This window comes from Lepidochelys olivacea, assembly GCF_965140295.1.
Source record: "Lepidochelys olivacea isolate rLepOli2 genome assembly, chromosome: 4".
NCBI classification, from domain to species: Eukaryota; Metazoa; Chordata; order Testudines; family Cheloniidae; genus Lepidochelys; species Lepidochelys olivacea.
In genome coordinates this window covers 68,411,524-68,433,533 of record NC_140414.1, presented here as the reverse complement: position 1 = coordinate 68,433,533, position 22,010 = coordinate 68,411,524, and the positions used below count along the sequence as shown (strand labels likewise).

Below are 22,010 nucleotides of genomic sequence, written 5' to 3'. Positions count from 1 at the left end.
AACTTGAGACCATTGCTCCTTATTCTGTCATCTGCTGCCACTGAGAACGGAATAGCTCCATGTTCTTTGGAACCCCCCTTCAGGTAGTTGATGACTGCTATCAAATCCCCCTTCACTCTTCTCTTCCGCAGACTAAATAAGCCCAGTTCCCTCAGCCTCTCCTCATAAGTCATGTGTCCCAGCCCCCTAATCATTTTCATTGCCCTCCGCTGGCAGGCATTTGTCCACAGCAGTCCTCACCAGTCATGATTTTATAGACATCTATCTTATCCCCCCTTAGTTGTCTCTTTTCCCAAGCTGAAAACTCCCAGTCTTTTTAATCTCTCCTCATATGGAAGCTGTTCCATACCTCTAATAATTTTTGTTGCCCTTTTCTGTACTTTTTCCAATTCCAGTACATTTTTTGAGATGGATTCATGAGTAGTTCAGTATCAATGCTTAAATATGGAATTCTTTAAGCACATAACCTGTCATGGATCTACCAGTACAGCTAGTATGGGCACTACCAGTTCACTTGCACTGAATCACTAAGGCTCTGATATCAGTGCTACTACTCATATTCTTAAAATTAAGCATCTGCTTAGGTACTGCTCTTGCAAACACTTATGATAGTAGCAGTGATGGTTTATTCCCCATAGCTCTTTTTATTTCATTTTCACTGCTAGGCAGCACTGAAATATGCTCTAAGAGCTGTTAGATGAAGACAAGAGTTCTTTAATCTTAGATTAAAGCCAAAGCTTTAAGCAATGAGATGTACTGAACAAGATGTAGAGGCTCCAGCTTCAGGTGATGCCTTGGCTAAGGCAGAGTCAGAAAAAATGAAACGTGGTCTGTAAGACCAGAGACATTGCATGTTCTAGACTGAAATAAATAAAATTAGATTGGTGCAGAATCTACAGTATGTTATTGTTGATTCATATCAGATATCTCTATCACACATGTGTCTGAGGCATATCTCCCATACATATGCGTTGAACAGCAGCAAAACTTGTTCTTAGTCGCTGGATTGTGCCAGTAAATATCACTACTTCATGGTAAATATAGATATGGCGGTATATTGTTTTTCAGTACCACACTCATCTGTATATAGGCAGGAAGTAATATTTACAACTGGAAATATATAAGTTTATAAGCATTTTCCAACTACGAAAGAGTTTGTACTCTTTTTTTTTTTTTTTTTTAAATCAGGTCTGACTAGGCTGCATCTTGCTACCAGCTATTAGAGCACACAAATTATACCATGCAATATAGAGATACTAGTCTGGAAATTAGTTTCAGCTCAAATCACTGATGATGAGAAATCATTATTACATTTTTATTTAAAAGAAGCAACCATAGTCAAAATTGTAATTTAATAAGCACATCTTGTCTCCTTTCCAACTGCTGTGTAATCTGTAGTGGTGTCCTAAAGAGTTCTCTCTGACCTAGTGTAAGGTCCAGCCAAGTCCATGTAGAGGGGAGGAGGGCTAGGGGTAGTACACTACACAGGCTGCTCTCTTTTGCAGGAAAACTGCTTTTAGGCACCTTTTTACAGAAGGAGACTAGCCGGAGGTGAGTTCTTACAAACATTTTAAATTGGGGTGATGTTGTTTAGAACAGCTTTTCTCAAATTTCTTGAAATTCTCAGCACCTGGGTCACACATTTCTATTAATTGTAATCAAAATGGCTCCACCTATTCCTTTGCCATACAAACACTCAATCTTTGTTGGTGCTGATACAAGGGTTCAGAGTCTGCCAAGGTGTTTTTTTCCCCCTAAAGTATGGAGGAGTGGTGGGGTTTTTTGTTTTGTTTTGACAGCTGCTAAGTGGTCTGAATGATATCTTTTTATCCTGCCTACAAGGAAATTTGTCAGGGGAATATCCTCCTGTGGAAATGAATAAATAAATAAATGTAATGTTACCTGGTCCATTTCAAAGGCGGAAGTACTAAATGGCTGTTTTGAAGTTTCTTGGGGCTTGTCTACACTGGCAAGTTTCTGCGCAGTAAAGCAGCTTTTTGTACACACTGCCAAGCCACTTTGTGCGCAGAAACTCCTAAGTTGCAACGCTGCAAAAAGTCCCACCTCATCGAGAGTTATAAGGCTATTTGCACCGAGGCTCCAGTGCTCTATTGCCAGTGTAGATACTTGATTGCTTTCTGCTCTGTAATTGGCCTCCGGAGTTGTTCCATAATGCCTCAAGTGACTGCTCTGCCCATTGTTTTGAACTCGGCTGCACTGGAGACATGCTCCCCTCCCCTTTCAAAGCACTATCTCTGACATCATTTGCATACTATGCTGATCTGCAGAGATTTCTGTGAGGGAGGCGGGGGTTGATGTTGAGGTTTCTTCCTGCCACTGTCTGAACTTAAAAGACAGCATGCTGACACACTCTCTGTCCTCCAAAGCACATTGTCTCTCTTCCCCTCCATACACACACTCACACTCCCTGTCACACACTCTTTTCCCTCCCCCCCAGTTGAAAAGCAGCTGGCAATGTAGTAGGATGCCCAGGGAACAATGGGATTGGGAAACCTGCATCATGTGATGCTGTGCCTGCCCTATGAGGCATTGCAAACCCTTCCTAAAGCACCATGTGGCCAGTTGCACAGAGGGATGGCTACCACAATGCACTGCTGTCTTTGCCGTTGCAAGAGCTGCTAATGTGGATGCACTGCAGCATCACAAGGAGCACAGTGTGGACATGCAACAGCGGTTTAATTCCAGCGTTTTAATAAAAGTGGTATAACTTGTGGTGCAGAAACTTGCCAGTGTAGACATATAAGATCTAGGAATAAAATTCTACCCTGGTGAGATGATTTTGACAATAGCTGGAGAAGGGGATGAAATCTACCACAGTAGGAAATTCCCACTCAGTTTTCACACTCCGTCTTCCAGGTTCAAACACAGTGTACTTGTATTCATCGTGGTAACATTACTTACATTTATATTATTATAGCATTTTGGTTTTCAGTTTTTATTGTGTTTTTTTTATTTCCTGTATAAAAAGACAAGACACACAGTGCATTTGTCTTATGGGCTAACGTATTTTAGTCTCAGGGAAAGGTACTGGACTGGTAGTATACATACTAAAATGTGCAGTACAGGTAGCAATTATTCCCCCATGTCCCCCTTCTCCTCCTCCTCCATCATTGCAGGAGCCCTGAGCCCCCCATTCACCCTCTGCCACATTCCAGGAGTTCTGTATGTTCCCCATGTCCCCTTCCTCCATGCCAGGGATTTCTCTGTGCCTGATGGTGCCTAGAACATTCTCTGTAAATTTGGAATTGATCAGATGTGGTGTTTAATAGTTATCACATTACAAAAAACCAGGCAAACATAAATGCCATTAAGTTAAGGGTAGAACCTCATTTTGCTTGGCCAAAAATGACAATAGTAATGTCACCAGAAACACAGGTGTGCTGGAAGGGGGTGGCCAGGGGGCCATCGCTCCCCCCACTTTTTACTGGCTGTAATGGCGAGCAAGGCGGGAGAGGCAGAGAAGAGCAAGCAGGCGGTGGGGCCTCAGGGGGAAGGGACACAGCAGGAGCGGGGCCTTGGGGGAAAGGGGTGCCATGAGGGCGGGGCCTTGGGGGGAAAGGGTGGCGGGAGAGGCACTGCAGGGGCGGGGCCATAGTTGGGGCACTGCTGGCCCCCCTCACTTTTAGGAAGTTTCTGCTGCCCCTGAAGGAACATCTAATAATCACTTACACCACCAGTAAGTTAGAGTGAATTCTATATAGCCTGCTAGCTGCTACCAATCCCTTGGTCCCCTTATGTAGACAGATATTCAATTAATCCAACCCACTGTCCCAAGTAAGGCAGGCCAGAAACTGACTTTCCCATCCAATTGCAAAAATAAAAATTAGTTCCAAAATGTAACAAATAAATAAAAATTAAAAACAAGGTGAAATTTCCTATGGAATGTGAATTCCAAAATTTTGTTTAGCAAAAGTCAAAATGACACTTCCTTTTCACCTTTTTGAAATATTTCCTGGCAACCAAGGAGCTATCAGAAACCTAACGGATTTTGGTCAGAATTTGTTGAAATAGTCACATTCCCACCGATCTATCAATGTTGATGAATCAGCATTTTCCAAAGGCAAAACATTCGGTCAGAAAATTTTTGTCCAGCTCTAGTCCCTAACAATCTTCTCTAAAGAGAGGTAGAGCAAATATATTGACAAAGGGATCATGCAAATAACTATAAAAGTGGGAGGTTCTTACCAATTTCCTATTCTTCCATAAAAGAACAATTCTGTATTCTAACTAACAACTGAGGGAGGGAGTAATATTACACTTCACCAAAGCAAAGTCATTTTTATTAAGTAAATGTTCATTTATAAAACATAGATGCACACATAGAAGAACAGAAATAGAGCCAAGTTCTCTGAAACAGTGAATTATACTATCTATAGGCTTCTGTTTATAGATTCATTGATTTATTTTTTGAAATTACTAGAGGCATGGGGAAGAGGCAGCGGGCTCAGCGTGGAGGTCCCGGCCCAGGGCAGTCTTTGCCCTGGCCCCCCGCCATGGGGGGAGCGGGGCGATGCGGCTCCTCCCCCCAACCCCCCGCCTGCTCCTACCGCAAGTGTCACAAGCGGCGGAGAAGCCAGAGCCGAGCGGAGCCCGGGATCGGGGCAGGACCCGCAGCCAATAAGGAACCTGCTGCCCTGGGCAGCTCAGTGCTGGGCTGGCGCCCCTGGTCTGTCCCCCTCCCTGCGGCTAACCCGCCCCCCAGCCGCTCTGTCGGTTACTGTCCCCTCTGCAGGGGTGGGGCCGGGTCTGAGATCGGGCTGGGGGCCCACAGTCGGAATGTACAGCCCTGAGCACCTCACTCCAAACACTGGTATAACATTACACATTCTTTTAACATTACAAATATCAGTGGCTTCTGGTGAGCGCAGTTTCTCAAAACTGAAATTACTAAAAAATTATTTGAGGTCCATCATGTCTCAAAATCGTTTGTCAGGACTCACATTAATTTAAATTGAAAGTACCATTGCAAAAAAATTAGATTTCACTGAATTATTAAAAGACTATGCAAGTATAAAAAACAGAAAAATTCAGTTCATATAAATTCTTTTAATTTATGAGAAACTGGGTGCACCGGAAGACACTAACTTTTTCATTACAGTGTGTAGTTGAACCCAAATTGTTTGTAATTGTGATTTTGTTAAAATTAAATGAATTCACTAGTAGGAAATTATTTTATTTTACTAACTACAAATTCTCTGTTCTCTTTTTTTTAATTTTAAACAGTCAAAAACAAAACAAAACAAAAAACATTGCGAAGTGCGAACGTGTAAAAGCCAAAATAAAAGGGGTGGGGAGGGGCGCAAAAATTTTTTTGCTTGGGGCGGCAAAAAACCTAGAGCCAGCCCTGCAAACCACAGAAAAATACAGAGAGGCGGGGAAAATACATTCCTCAGGAAAAAACACATTGCCTGGCTAGAAAGCCCTTGAAATTTAGAGAGCAATTTTTGTTGCTTATTTACTCATTACAAATAAATAATCCTTTGCCGAAATAATCTGTTAATTCAGTCCGCTGTCCCGGGCACATATACCAAAAATAAGTGGAATATACATGCCACCACAGAAATAGAGGAAAGAAAAATGGGCTGATCATGACTAAAAAGCCTACCTGGCTTCCTGAATAAACCGCACTGTAGTCCAAAATCTGACTAATGTTTGTATAATATACTGAAAATGTAAAGTGCTATATTAGTGCTATAATTAATTATAGTATTGAAGACAGTGCAGTCTCAAGCTAGCTTTTATACAGCAGAAGAAAAACTGGAAAGGTAGTTTATTTAAAGGCAAACTGTTTAGTGTATAAATCATCTTTGTAACTTCACTGGAAAATGTGAAACCATTTATCTGTTGTCAGCGCCTTCTCAGTTTTGACTAACAAATCTCTACATAGGAAAGTATAGTTTTGGATAGCTGTGGATTTTGCCACTGCTACTGTTCAACCTTGTCACATGAAGGTTCAGTTTTGCACATCGTCCAAGTACAGTGTGGGCCTGTAAACACTGGAGACTCCTAACCATTTTGTTTGTTTTGTTATCTTTCACACAAAGTTTAGACCCCAGTCAACACATGCAATGCTAGGAATTTGGAGATGCACATCTGATCCATTTGGCAGGCTCTGACTGAACAGTTGGTTTAGATAACTGACAGGGATAAAGTTAATTGACAGAATTTCAGTATGTCTGGGAAATGTGCTGTTTTTCTGCTGATGTAGATAGACCATGTAAAGATTCTCCCCTTTTAATGGTGTGCTACCTATTCTGTACAAAAGGCTGCCTACCGCTGTGCTCAACAGCAAGAAACTGATCTTTACAGCTTGTAGATTCCCATAAGAGAGCAGAAATTTTGTCTGAAATACCAGATTTGTTTGTTGAACATAAATCCTCAATAGGTCCCCAGGGAGATGTTAGAAAAAGGGAGTAATCATTATAAACCACTTAGTGCTGTATGTACTGTATCATGTTGCTGTGAGAAAGTTATGTTTAATTGGCTCATAAAATAGGTTTAGTAAATCCTTTAAATAGTGATTTGGGCAATTGTGCACACTGCAATACAGTATTAGTGAGTGCATTATAAGGATTACAGTGTCTCCAGAATGGTCACCTAGGGACATATGGCTTTCTACTTATCAGTGATACTGGGTTTGTTTGTTTTGTTTTTTTTCACTTGTACGTGATCTGTTCTTTTAATATAAAACCGCTTTCAAGTGTTTCAAAGTCAGGCTCAATCAAGTTATTGTTAGTGACACACATGCTGAATTAAAACTATACTGGTTGCAACAGAAGCTTGTTTTCAAATAACATGTGCAAAGATTGGAAAGACGAACTGAATATAAAAGTGAGCCAAAGATGAACCGTGTTATCTGGGCCTATTTTGCATATGAGTCATAATTCTCATTCTTGGCTTTTGTTCGCTAGACAGAATCCTTACTTAGTCTCCCATTTAGCTGAGTTATTAGTGTTCATTTAAAAAAGCTCTAGGTTTAAAGCTATGGAATTTGAATTGTGCTTTTACCCCTAGGGTGCCGGGAGTCTGGAAGGTGCAATAGAAAGAAGTGCATAAATTACATAGATGCACTGGTGACTGTAGTATGCCTGACATCCAATACTTTTGAGTCTGAAGTCAATAAATATAACACCTAACAGATTTTTATTCACATTCCATGAAACAGAAGAAGAGATGGCTTCTTTCTTTTGTTTTCTAGCTGAGGCTATAAACTACAAAAAGACCCTCTTAAAAACTTATACACTGCGTTTAAACAGCAAATTAAAACATGTTCTCAAATCCCTGAGCCTGTAGTGCTATTACATATACATTGTGTTCATGCTAACACATGATCATCAAAGAAAAATATTGATGGATGAATTTAAGAATCAAATTGTATAAATACATGATGCTGATTTGGAAAATCAAATACAATGGTGATAAAGCAATTAGTAGTATATCATGATTTCAGTGAAGATTTAAAACTCAAGTACATGCCAGTAATATCTTGTGAACACATGTTAATGAGCATGTTCATTTTATTCATTTTTAATTAAGTGGAAAAAATACTGGTCCTTTAAAAGAGATAATAAATGTACGAGCCTGACTTGCACAGACATGAAACACAAGAATTTATTGCCTGCTGTCTAGCTAGGGAACTGGGAATAATTATAGAGAGTAAGTTTACTGAAGAAAAAAAATACAGAAAACTTTAATGGAAAATTGTTATGAAGTAATGATTTTCACATTAAACAATGCCTGCCTTATTTGGAAGAGTGTGTGTGTTTCTCTTCTTTTTTAAAATCAGAGTATTAGTTACAGTTGTGGGTAGTACTATTTGTTTCTAAGAACAGAATTGAACTGTATTTATGATTTATCAATTCAGGTTGCTTTGAGAAATGTATTTTGTGTGTGTTCATGTATGTATATGTGTGTGTATGTATATATGAGAATGTGAGCAATACTTGAAAAATTGAGGGAGAGTAGGAAACTTCCCCAGGCATTTGCAATCACTGTTTTCAAAATCTGAATGATATATAACATCCATCCCTAATGGTTATGAATATAACCTTCCAAAGGCACCTTTAAGCTTAAATAGCTGTGTTGCCTTTGTACGTCACCAGATGGACAACTCTAGTGCCTCTGCTGTTGCACCGAGATTCCCAGGCTGCAGCAGAGGGAAAACTGACCCAGAACTGCCACATTTTCACTCCTGTTCAGAATCATGTGAACAGCAATAATTTCCTTTCATGACTGTTTGGGGAAGGTCTGAGAATCTAGAAACTAGAGTTATTCACTGATGCAGTGTGACAGAAAAACCAAGATGGCAAGAAAGGTGGAGTAAAGGAAGTGTGTACTTTGTAGCAGTGAGAAAGTGATAGAGTAATGGAAACAAACTCCACAAGTACTCTAACTTACATTAGGGTCCACTTTGGCCTTCTACTGGTCAGGGATCTGGTTTACACAAAGGTGGCTTTAAGCACATTTGTACCCTTTTTGTGCAACATCTCCTGGGAGTTTCAGCACTGGATTATCCCTATGTGTCTTGCCCACCCCTTCCTAATAATGTCTGTGCCTCTATTTGAGGGGTGAATTAGAAAGCAGTCTGCTCCAAGGGTTATTCTTAATAACTGTTCCTTAGAGCAGATGATGAGTGGAGTGGATAGGAATGACAAAAGACTGGGATGAGATATACCTTCATTGTTTGTGTTATTTCTTCAAAACTCAATCTCCAGACCACCTATTGTGAGACAGTTGCCCAAAATGCTGGATAATTTTTGGTACATTCTATAGATAGGCCCTATCCAGCAAAGCTCTCAGTGGAACTACACACATGCTTAAAGTTAAGAATATGCTTAAGAGCTTTGCTGGACTGAGAACTTAATGCCACTTCAAGCCTTTCCAAGCTTTCTTTCCTGTCAGAGCACAGGAGGAGAAAGTTGTTAGCTGCAAAAGAAGCCATTGAACATTGATCGTCAGCAAAATATGACTACCTCTGCCGCTAATATAGCACATACCAATTACTGTATCACACTTTAAAATATTTCAAAATTATGTTATTTCTTTTCTCTTTCATGATTATTTTCTTCCTCTCTGTTCCATATATTGTACTTGTTTTCCATATAAGAAACATACATTTGTTACTGAGAGGTTTTGTTCAGAATGCTAACTCTGGAATCTAGCTCTTTTTGAACTCCACTGAATGACTTTATTATGTGTTTAAGCCAGTAGCAACTTGGATGAAGAACCTAGGAATAAAATTACTGGCTTCAGTGATATACTTTCAGCATGAAAAGAGACATTTGTTGTTGGTTTTTTTTAAAATGAAATGTGACTATGTTGATTAAATCATGAGGATTCTATAGGAAATGCATCAGTCAATACATGTTTCATTTTCTTTTCCTTCCAGGTATGACTTTGTAGAAGTTGAAGAGCCGAGTGATGGCACTATTTTAGGGCGCTGGTGTGGTTCCAATACTGTGCCAAGCAAACAAATCTCCAAAGGAAACCAGATCAGGATAAGATTTGTATCCGATGAATATTTTTCTTCTGAACCTGGATTCTGCATCCATTATACTCTCCTTATGCCAGTAAGTAACATCTTTTCAGGACCAAAAGGTATCAGGAAAACAAAATTTTAACAATACTACTTCTCAGGATAGTTTAGGGTTAGTTACTAATTGTTTATCTTTCATTATTATCACAATGATTATTCTTAAGTCTGTCTTACAGGACCATAAATTTTATATCTGTAATATAACTACCCAAATGTTCATGTGGTTAGCATGGATGGCTTTGGATTGGGAAGTTGTGGGCTCAGTTGTTCATGTAGAAACTTCAGAAAAACTCTTGCATTACTAACGCAGTACAGAAAAAAAGATTTTTTCTAGTTTTGGGAAGAATTTAGCCAGCATAAAGAATCAGTTGCTTGTCTACTGGAAAACAACATTTCAAAGCTCATTGGGAAATTACACAGAGAAGCCAGCATTCTTCCAGGGGAAAAATTGAAATAATAAATTAATTTGTTAGTTGTGACTTGCCATTACAAGGGCACAGCCAAGCTTCTGTGTAGTATAAATGGTTATAAATAGCTAAAATACAGAAAAATGGTGGTCATTGCTAATTGTTTTATAGTAGAAGCAAAACACTCAATTAGTTATATCTTGCTTTTCATTACATTTTTCTTGGGGAACACACTTTGGGACTGATCCTGAGAGTTGCACTTTTAACTTCCAGGTACTCAACACATCTCAAGACAAGGTTCTCTCTCTGAAATATCACTCACTAATGTATATCAATTTTCTTCTTCAGCATATTGCTGTTGCCTTTGTTAAACAATATGGAAGCCCTCTGGCAGCCAAAATAATTTTGATATGTTTCCAAGGATGAGAAAATATTGATAAAGGGTCAAAGTCATCAGTGGAGTTACACCACGAATGAATTTGGTCCAGAATGCCTACTCTATATTTCAAAACTATATGTTGTTGTTTTTTTATCCAGTTCCTCATAGCTTATTCTGTGTGTTTTATCTCCTAATTACCCTTACTGGCCCTGTTGGCTAAAACTATTTTTAAACTCATTATTGAAGAAAAAAACATATTGGGTCAAAGTAATCCATATTGTAATAACCCATATTGTAACTCCGTTGGCTTGAAGCATAAAATTGTATGTACAATATGGTACAAATATACATCATATTAGATATACAGAAGTAGTAATACTCATTTCACTTGCATAGATATCAGTCAGGAGTATTTCCATTCAAATCAGTGGAATCTCACTGGTTTGAGTTCAGAATCAGATAAAACACCCTTGATTTAAAAAGAAAAAGGAAATCAGTGTTTATCTAGTAAACCCTGGAAAAACAGTGGAAATGGATACTTGTCTAGATAGAGCAATAAGGTGGGTGATGGGGACTATAATTTTATGTGTTGTGTATTAATTGGTCTATATAGACCTTGCTGCTGTGCACTAGGGAACATTACAGAGAGATTACAGTATATACTACTGTAATGAGGAATGTATATAATATACATTCCTCATTACAGTATATAATGGAGAAAGCCCCCCCCCATCTTGATTTTGGACATCTATGTACAAGTCAAAAATAGTAAAAATAACCCCCCAAAATTGAGTTAATAAACCCTCCCAAATAGAAGCCCTAAGAATAACAGATACCCCTTTTTCAATTTCAAAAGTAATTGTGTGGCTATGTATCCATTTCTCCCTTTGGAATAGGAAATACTCTTTATCACCCCAAATGTTATCGTGTTACAAGTTATAAGGTATAATATTTCATATTTCAATATGCAGCCCATGCAGCCATCAAATATGTGGCATTATATATTTCACATTAATCACAAGTGATGAGCTTCAAAACTGAATTTACTTAATCTAAGCTACAGATATTGAAAACTATTGCACAAAACTTACTGTCACTAATTTTGCTGTTAACTGTAATTCTGGGGGGTGGGAGATTAGCACTTCTACAATGGAAATATTGTGGGGGGCTTTACCTCCACCTAAACCTGTGTATGCTATGGAGGGAAGAGGGGCACATGATGGGAGAGGGACCCAGATGGTCTGGAGTAACCGCCATGGAGCCTGGGATCAGGAAGCAGAAAACAGAGTGTCTGGAACAGGCCTGGGAGTAGGTAGGAACCCTGAGACCCTCCTTCCCAGCCTGGAGAACACCTAACTACCTTCCTGTTCCTCTACCTCTCCCCAATTCCCAGAGACCTTCCACCCCCTCTGTGTAATCCTTTATCACACTATATTTCAAAAGAGGTAGAAATCCACATGTCCAAAAATGAAAGATGGTCCTGTTTGTGCAGAAGCAAAAAGTTTAAATGAATGCAGAGTAATGAAATGGATGCTGAGAAATAACTGGTCTACTTTTATGACTTGGTCCTAAACAGTTAACATGTTCCCACCCCCTCCCCACCCCAATTCTGGTGGGGGGGTGGGGTAGGCTGGCAGATTAGCAATGAGGATTGTTTGAGGAGAAATGAAGCAAAACTGAAATAAAGCAGTGCAAGCTTGTTTCTGTTATTGGAGGCCACACACAGTGCGGGGCACAGGACACATTTCAGGTCTCTTAAGGAGGGGGGAATGACTTTGTTTAATTCTGCTGTAATTTATAATAGTTTTTAAAAAATCTTTTGTATACTAAATTGCAAACCAACATTTTACTTGATGATTTAGTATCTGAAGAATGGTGGTAAGTCTGATGATGTTATTTCTCAGACTTAATCAGACAAAAGGAGTTCCAGCAGTAGTGTCACTAGTTGCAGCATCATTTTATAGAAAGCTCTTACTTCAGTTCTACTATATAAAGGCCCAACCCAGTGTAGATGGCAAAGATTCCCTGACCAGATCTAATGGCTTTTCTTCAAATACTTGTGTACTTATCAGACATGTGAAGCTCTTCACTTTTCGAGTACTTACCAGCTGGCCATCCCTTATTTTAGACCTAATATTACTTCATCTCCTCTGTTTTATACTTGTTCTTCAGAAACTTCATACACTTGTATATATAATTTATACTTGTAAATTATTTGTTTTGGAATCTTATGAAGCAGAAGTGTTGGAAATTGTCCGTACTATAGAAACTAATTTGGTATCATTTTAAGCTTTCAAACTTTTTTTTAAAATGTTCATCATTTTGAGTCATTCTTCCATGTTGCATCCAATTGTTTTGAGTCTTTTCTTCGTGAGAGGTACATTATGCACTAAGGATTACTTAATGATGACTTCGCAATTCAGCTTTTTTGGTGTGTAAAAGGTGTGGCAAATTGCCGGCACTACTATGATGGGTCCCGTGCTTTCTCTTCTTATGCGGGGGAGGGGTGGTCAGGGCACCTTTTCTTACCCCTGATCTGGGGTGTTAATTGTCCCACTAGTATCCCAGAGAAGGGGAGTGGAGAGGGAGGGACCCAGGCCCGCCCTCTATTCCAGGTCCCAGCCCAGGGGCCCTAGGGATAGCGACAAACCACTTGAACTAGCAATTCCTTCCCTCTCTGGCCCTTCAGCTTGTGGAGCTTCCTGCCCTATCTCTGCTTGGGCCAGGTTTCTCCCAACCCCTTGTGTCTGTGGAGTCCCTCTGCTCTGCACAAGCCGGGTTTCCCTTTACCTAGGGTCTTGGTCTTCTGGCCCGCCACAGCACTTTTCCAAACTCTCCTCTGCTTCCCTCCAAACTGCTCTCCTTCAAACTGCTCTCTGCTCCAGTACCAAACCACTCTGCTTCAACTCCTCCAACTGTCTGATTGAAGCAGGGGGGGGTTTATCAGGTGACTGACTTCAGATGCTCTAATTGGCTTCAGGTGCTCTAATTAATCTATAGCAACCTCTCTTCCCTTTACAGGGAATAAGGCTCTCATCATCCTGGGGCTTACATATCTCCCCTCTATCACCCTCCTGCTGCCCTCTGGCCATGCTATATCACAAAGGGGAAAAAAATATTGCCAAAGAAATGATTTCCAGTAATCTCCAAGTACGTTGTGAAAGCCTATTTCACTTCTACCCCTCCTCACCCCAATACATCGGTAATTTACATAGTAACCATATATGGTTGAAATAGACCTTCTGAACTATTACAATATGTGTCTGGGTAACATTCTTTCTGGTGACTTGTTTAGTTTCAATTATGTCAGTTACCACTTTGGCATAGAGAGTTTGATGTAATAAAATCTATTATTACTTGGGGGAGCAAGTGAATAGGACACTTGATGCCTGAGGTGCCATTAAGGAATGCATGACTGATTGCCAAAGTAGTTAGTAATTATTCAGCAGATTGCGAACAAAGCTTCTCCAGTTAAAGTTGAAGTCAGAGGTGACTATATCACCCATCTTTCTTGGCACATGGTAGCATGTCATTTGTCACTGAAGATCATGCCAAAATTTCTTTGCAAGGAATATACTTACCCTCTTGTACACAAGTTGAGATGGAAATGGAAATCCAAGAAGTTTCTGATAGATCACCCTAGTTTTAAAGGTAATTTGTCAGATGCTTGAACTTTAGATGTAATAGATGGGAGGCCTGGTACCACAGGTGAAGAACATGGAGCACACCATCATCACTCCGAGAACCAGAACCAAGCTGGAGAGGACCCTGAAGGATGCCATCCACTGCCAATATGTGGAAAACCTGAAATGGAAGCCAGACCAGAGCAGGGCCTTCAAGGTGATGTGCAAGTGGGACGCCAGCAACCACTTCCTCCCCGGGGGCAACGTCTCCCGATTTGCCAAGTGGAGGTTCATCCACCAGTCCTGGCTCAACTGCATCCCACTGAACGGAACCGTCCACCGTGTAAATTGGGACAAGCGATGAAAGCAGTGCGGCTATGCCAGTGAGAGACTACTCCATATCTTGTGTAGCTGCAAGCCCCATTCCAGAGCCTGGCAGCTGTGACACAACACCATCCAAGATCATCTGGTTAGAGCCATCCTGCCACCTGTGGGGAAGGTTGCCGTGAACTTCGTCATCCCCAGAATGGACAGCCAACTGCAACCAAACATTGTCATCACCAATGAGGACCGGAAGAAGATCATCATAGTGGATGTCACAGCGGTCTTCGAAAACAGGACCCCGGCTTTCCACAATGCCTGATCTTGAAAGCTAGAGAAATATGCCCCTCTGGCCAGCACCCTGAGAGGTAGGGGCTATGAGGTCCAAATTCACATGCTGATCGTTGGAGCCCTGGGCACATGGGACCCCGTAACAAGCGAGTGCTGAGAGAATGTGGAGTCAGTCAATGCTATGCTCAGCTGATGCGGCAACTCATGGTGTCAGATGCCATCAGGTGGTCGAGGCACATCTACATGGAATACATCACCGGACATCGGCAATATCAGGAGGAATGAACTGGAGTGCCGATGAGAAGCGCAGTCAGGAAAGTAACTGAAATACTTTCATGATGGACTGTTTTTTCTCTAAATGGACAACCTATCCAAAATTCTCAATTACTGAGGAACAGTCTCACTCATTGATATATTTTGCTTTCCGCCACCAACTCTCTGTATAACTTTTTTCATGAGTAATGTACCTGAATGCATGGAAGCTAATATCTAAACTGTCTTCCTAAATTCATTCAACTAAATTTGGGTTATTGCTGATTATGCACTATATGTATCTTGTGACTTTGTATTTGTGGATAATCTAAGCACTATACCCAGATGTACAAACACTCTTTTCTCAACCTATGTATTATATACTTTTTTTTAACATCAGCTTTAATAAAATTTTAAAATTTGTACTATTGGCGTAAGAGAAGAGTCTTTAAGAGAGGCCACTGGAGTAGATATTTACAGAGATCTTCTCTTTAGAACCATTTCGTCACTTTTTACTGTATTCCCTCCAGGTCAGCCAAACTGTGGAACGTCAAAGACTTGTTTCACCCCATTTAGCTTATATTAAATGTGTGTGTGTTTGATTTGCTCAGTAGTTTTTGTTGTGTCTTTATATAAGAACATATTTGTCCCACCTACCCCTCACAACTAAAAAAAAAAAATCAAAAACTGAAACAATGAGGATAAGGGGAGGGGACCAGTGCAGCAACAACAGAGAATGAAGGCTCTTATCCTGCAGAGTAAATCTGATGGGCAATCCTTTACTCCAAGTCAGAGCCCACCGAGGGGTGAAATCCTGGCCCCACTGAAGTCAATAGGAGTTTTGCCCTTGACTTTGCTGAGGCCAGGATTTCATCTAGCTGTTTTGCGATGTTAATTCTCATAAACCCTGCTGGGAAAAGATCATTAAAGCCAAATCTTGTTTCCCTGAGTTCTCAGAAGAAAAAGATGAATATACTTCTCTTAATAACTGCTCCACTAAATACATGTTTTTAGCTTATCTGCTAAATTTACCAGGTTTCTTACCCTCACGCTCAACTTGGAATATACTTAGTTTACTCGGCACTGGAGTGCCTCTTCTTGTAAATTGGTCTGTAAAAGCATTTTGACAGAAGCTCATACTGAAAATCATTTTAAAAAATAAAAGGAAAAGAAAAACACTTTCAGTGCTCAGAATGTGAAAGTACTTAATGATTAATTGGGTGGAGTGTAGTGTTTGTAGAAAAAAATAGTTAGTATTTTTTGCCAAGTATTTTTGCTTAGTCTTATGAGTTCATCATGTGCATGACACAGGGATCTGAGACATGCTTAAGATTTTGTGTTATCCTGTTTATCCCACTCTTTATTCCAGTGTAACATAATATGTTTCATTGCCTAGAAATCAATGATTTTTTAAAAATGAGGAAAACATTTAATTTTTACAGAACATATTCCATGTGGCTACTCCTAACAGTTCAGAGGAAAGAGATAAAAGCAAAGCAAAACCAAACAAACCCTCCCAGAAAACATGCAAGCAATGGAAACATCCCTTCCTGACCCCTGCCAGTGGCTGGCTGAACTCCCAAAGCATGAATTTTTAGAACATAAGACATACACTCAAAGTGAGTCCCAGGGCTGTTTAACTCTGTCCCCTAACAATAATAATGAGAATAACCTCCACAAATCATCTAATTTCTGGGCACAACCACCACATGTGCAAGCATGTTCCCCTTTCCTCACAACCCCTCCAGCAGAGTGCCTTCCTACCAGCAAAAATACAATGGATATTAACTGGAGTCCAATGCTAAACAAAACATTGGAAAGAGTCCAGCAGAGGGCAGTAAAAATGATTAGGGGGCTGGAGCACATGACTTATGAGGAGAGGCTGAAGGGACTGGGATTATTTAGTCGGCAGAAGAGAAGAATGAGGGGGGATTTGATAGCTGCTATCAACTACCTGAAAGAGGGTTCCAAAGAGGATGGATCTAGACTGTTCTCAGTTGTAAAAGATGACAGGACAAGGAGTAATGGTCTCAAGTTGCAGTGCGGGAGGTTTTTAGGTTGGATATTAGGAAAAACTTTTTCACTAGGAGGGTGGTGAAGCACTAGAATGGGTTACCTAGGGAGGTGGTGGGATCTTCTTCCTTAGAGGTTTTGAAGGTCAGGCTTGACAAAGCCCTGGCGAGGATGATTTAGTTGGGGATTGGTCCTGCTTTGAGCAGGGGGTTCGACTAGATGACCTCCTGAAGTCCCTTCCAACCCTGATATTCTAGGATTCTATGATTTCTGAGCTATATAAATTGAAGATGTATATCCCCTTTCCCATATAGAGACCCACTCATTCAGATAAATTTCTTTGTCCAAATACCTCTCCCATTTTACTATCTGGGTTGTTTCTTACCAGCATCTTTGTCAATGAAAATTGTATATATAAATTGAAGTTTTTGTTCCAGTTTGCTCCTGGATTACCTCCTCGAATATGAATAGAAGTTCTCTCTTTACAAGGTTTATCTTTACAAGAGCTGCCTTGTATCCAGATTTCACAATAAAACATTTGACTTGTAAATATTAAAAATATGGGATCTTTTATTTACATTGGTACATGCTACTTGGTATGATTTCAAGTCAGGATCTAGGAACAGCTGTCCAAATTGAGTAATCTCAGCTCTTACCCACAATAAATAGTAACTTTGATATTTCCTAGGGATCAATTCCTAATTCTTAATGAAAGTATTTAAGGGAGAGGGCCCAAACAATGGGAATTAAAAAAAAAATTTGGCCAAAAGCTGCTTAGGTGGTCTGGATGAATGGGTGATTGCTTGATTACTTGACCGATTTTTAAAATTGGTGACCTGCATTACTTGTTACCCAAGAGTTACTATGGGGGCTCCAGTCCTGTTTGAGTAATCTGTTATTAACTCAGTTGGTCACATCTTTTAATTATGTTGCGTAATAATAATAAACCGTGTTAGGGAAAGTTAGTCTACCACACTTTGTAGGCTTATACAGAAATTTAGAACTCACCCTTTGTCTTTTGTTTCCATGTAAATTTTAATACCACATTCTGTCATGTTTTTACTGTCATGTCAGCGATATCAACAGGGATGCACTCAAACAAAAATAACAACTTCGGGAGGATATTCATCTTTACTGAGGCTACCCTACCTAGCCAAGAATTTTCATATTTGTTCTATTCCTGCAAGTCTCTTATTATTTTATTCCACGTTGGAGAGTAATTTGCCTTTAAAAGATATTTTTCTCTACAATATTCATTCCTAAATATTGACCCTTTAGGGGATATAAATTCCTAACATTTCCTGCCCAAATTCCAATATCAATTGTTCTGTAATTTTTAACAAGGATTTAGATCCTACAAATGTAAGAAGACATCATCATCATACAAAACTATTGTGGGTTCTAATCCAGAAGGTGTTCTGATGCCCTTTACCGAGGAGACGTTTCTCACATTTGCTGCAAATGGCACCATTGCAAAAACACACAGGGGGATAAACCTATCTTGTACCCTAGCCAAATTAAAAGAAGGGGATTGATGACCATTAACCCAGGCAGACCCTCAAGGATGAGTATACAAGGCCAAGGTGCCCCTATAAAACGGTGATTTCCAAAGCCAAACCTTACCAAAATCTGTCTGAGGTTCTCCCACTCCAGCTGGGTTGAAGGCTTTCTCAGCATCTAAAGAAGCGTACAGCAAGAATTGCTAGAATTGACATGACATATCAAATTCAGAGTTCTTCTGATAATATCAGATTGAAGAGGGTAAGCGAATTTGGGCAAGATGATGGTCAATCTGTTTGCTAGCACCTTGGCATTAACTTTAGCATCCATGTTAATTAAAAAAATAGGCCTATATGATGCACAATTGGTAAGATATTTTCCTTCTTTAGGAATGACCACAGTTTTTGCCTCTTCCCATGAACCAGGAATCTTGTTCCCCTGCGATATACCATGAAACAATTCAGTTAAGAAAAGGGACCAATACTTGCTTTAGAGCTCTATAATACTCTGCAGAAAACCCATTGGCACCTTGAGCTTTATTCGATTTTAAATTCTTAATTACAACTTTGACTTCTTCAGCAGTAGTTTGCCTGTTAAGAGCTGCCACATCATCTTCTGAGAGCTGTTCAAGATTTGTATTTTTTGAACCATACAAAGTATGGAAAAAGTTAGGAAATGTTTCAGAGATCTGTTTCATGCCAATTAGTAAATCTCCCTTTTTACTTTTAATCAAAGGATGTCTGATTTATCCTGTTACTTTTTTTTAACTTTCTGGCTAAAAGCCTATCGACTTTATTGCCCTTTTCATAATATTTTTGTTTAATATATCTAAGTGTTTGCTCAGCCTTACCTGTTTGTAACAGGTTAATCTTCCCTCTTCTAATTTATTTTCTTATACTATTTTAGATCCTGTAGATTTATGTCTACCTTCCAAAACAGAAAGTTCTTGAACCAAACTCTCTTCTTCAAGACCTCTCATCTTTTTGAGGTATGATGCTTTATTTATAAGGATCCTCCTCTTTACCACCTTTACAGCATACCAGTGAACACTTTTATTAATCATTTCCTTATAGTTTTCATCTATATGTTGCTTAACATTTTCTTCCATCTCTTGAATTCTAAGGGAGTCATACATAAAAGCTCTGTTCAACTTCCAGGCCTTTTGTTTTTCCACTGAGTACCAGTCTTTTAATCTGATATATGCAGGGGCATGAACAGACCAATTTATATCTGCCAGATAATTTTTTTGACTAAATTAGTCAGGGTCCTAGACACAAAAATCATATAAATCCTGGAATACGATCCATGAGGAGCAGAATAATATATATAGTCCCTGACATTCAGATTCAGCTCCTGCTAGGAATGTACCTCTTAGAATAATATCATCTTCACTAAAATGTCCTAAATCCCTAAAAAACTGATTAAAAAGAGAAGTTTGCCTCTAACTGGGAGTGTACATCTTGGCTAAGGTGAAAAGTTTACTTCTAAAGGACCCCTTAATTAAAATACATCTGCCCTCTGTATCTACAGTGTGTGCTGAAACAATAAAAGGGAAGTATTTAGCAGAGTGTTGTCACCCCTCTTCTGTTAGATTGCTCTGGTGAGACATGTGGTATTTGTATCCAAGAAACGTTCAGGTATTTATACTCATTTTTCTTGAAGTGTGTTTTTTGTAAATAGATTATACTAGTAAAATATTTTCAGTGAGCAGAATATACTTTTCCTTTTTGTTGGACTGTTCATCCCCTTCACCTTAACAAACGTGATGTTGATAAACTTACCCATGACTACCAGCTCTGCTCTCACCCTGTATACTGCCCTTTGTTAAAAGTAGTGAGACACCCCACCCCTGGCCAGATGCCAGGGCTCCATTATATTTGCGATTCTTCTGTAAGTAAAATTGTTGATAGTGTTCCCATCAAACACACAGTCATTTTAAAACTCACACATATGTTGCTTTTCCTTTTGTAATGCCTATAGTGTTGTACCCTGATCCTGAGTCTGATTTACCATAAACTTTTAAATTCTGTGCCCGAACATTTTTTTATTAATGTAATCTTTTCTATTAAAGCATACAACCATATTTAACATCTGTTCCCTTATCTCCTGTTTCCCTCCTTCGCCATCCCTGGGCATTCCCCCATTGTCACTTGGTCCCCTCTAACTATGAGAGCCCAGACTTTCCTTATTTCCTCCATGGGCTTGTTAGTTCCCTGCTCAAAGAGGGGTTTCTTTCTCTTTTCTTTTTTTAAATGTATATTCTTAAGAACCAAGCCTTATTTAATCGGGCCAAACACCTTTATAACATTGGATCTTGTGAGATTATTAGACCATCTTTGAGTTTACCTATTCTTAAAATATTCTACCATAGATGACCCTTCAATTAACATAAAATTTGGAATGTTTGTAATAACTCTAACGTCAAACTTACTTCAATAAGGGAGATCTGGGTCTCCTGCTAGTTTGTTATTAATTTAATGTTGTGGTTTATATTATAAAATAAGTTAACTATAACATTATATCTATTAAGTATACTGTATCCACCTAGAGTAAAATATCCTGGGTGCTATACAGCCCAGCTTTCATTTCACTATATCCCTTTATCCTTATAACCACATGAATATAGTGTCTATTATCTATTGTAATGTCTTAGCCCATATACTAATCTTGTTCTTCTGGATCTGGACTGTTTCTTCTGCTGTCATATCTGTGCTGTTGTATTGGTGATGCATCTTTTTGAGCTGTTCTGGCTCTCTTTGGTCTCCCTGATTTCCAGTGATTTCTTGGTGATCTGTAGAACCGATGTCTTTAATCCCATTCAGATTTTTTTGAGCTAAATCGCCTATTCCCTTGTCCATAAGTACCTGTTTCCCTTCTTTTGGATCTGAAATAGACATATATCTGTCCTTCCATTTAAAGGACTGTCTAAATGGGAATGCCCCTTCGTATCCTATGTTCTTTCTAAGAATTGTGGTCACCTGGTATAGTTCCTTTTTGCTTTCTCAGGTTGAGGATGCCAGATCTGGGAAAATTTGTATGTACTGGTTAAGAATCATCATTGGTTCAGCTTCTCTTCCTCATTATCCTCTGTGTTTTATCCTTGTCTTGACAGTAGTTGGACAGTCATGTCTCTTGGTCTGGAGCCTGCTTGGGGGCCTGAAGAAAAGAGATCTGCCTCCTCAATATGAATGCAATCTTTATTGGCCACTTTTAATGTGTCATGGAAAATATCATCTAATGTGTCCAGTAGATTTCTCAATTCAGTCTCCTCTGGAATACCTCTCATCCTTATGTTATTCCTGCAGTCTCCATTTTCTGTGTCCTCCAGCTTTAATTCTATTTCTTTTTTTCTCTTTCAATTTTGATTTTTTTCATCTCTATTAGTAATGGTGTTCAATTGTTCAGCCGTTTCCACATCTGATATCCTGTTTCCACATCTGATATTTTCCCATTAATCTAATCAATTTTTAGGGTGCCTTAGGATTTTCAAAGGCTGGATCCAAGGGGATCCCAGCATCTGTCACTTTAGAGGGCAGAGGTCTCCTGTGAAAACTTCTCTCTCTCTCTCTCTCTCTCTCTCTAACTTGCAATGACACTGGCTGCATGTTGGTCTCTCAGGATATCCCACTCCTAGAGCCAACCATTCAAGCAGAGCTGACAGAAACTAG

The 22,010-nt window shown here is 39.4% G+C and overlaps 1 protein-coding gene across 1 annotated transcript in view; it reads left to right on the top strand.

Annotated features, from left to right (window-relative positions):
- PDGFC (platelet derived growth factor C) overlaps positions 1–22,010 on the top strand; it is a 249,953-nt gene that overhangs the window by 169,214 nt on the left and 58,729 nt on the right. The window contains exon 3 of the mRNA XM_084627428.1: positions 9,410–9,590. Within this exon, the coding sequence (XP_084483554.1) occupies positions 9,410–9,590 (181 nt within the window). The remainder of the gene's footprint in view (positions 1–9,409; positions 9,591–22,010) is intronic.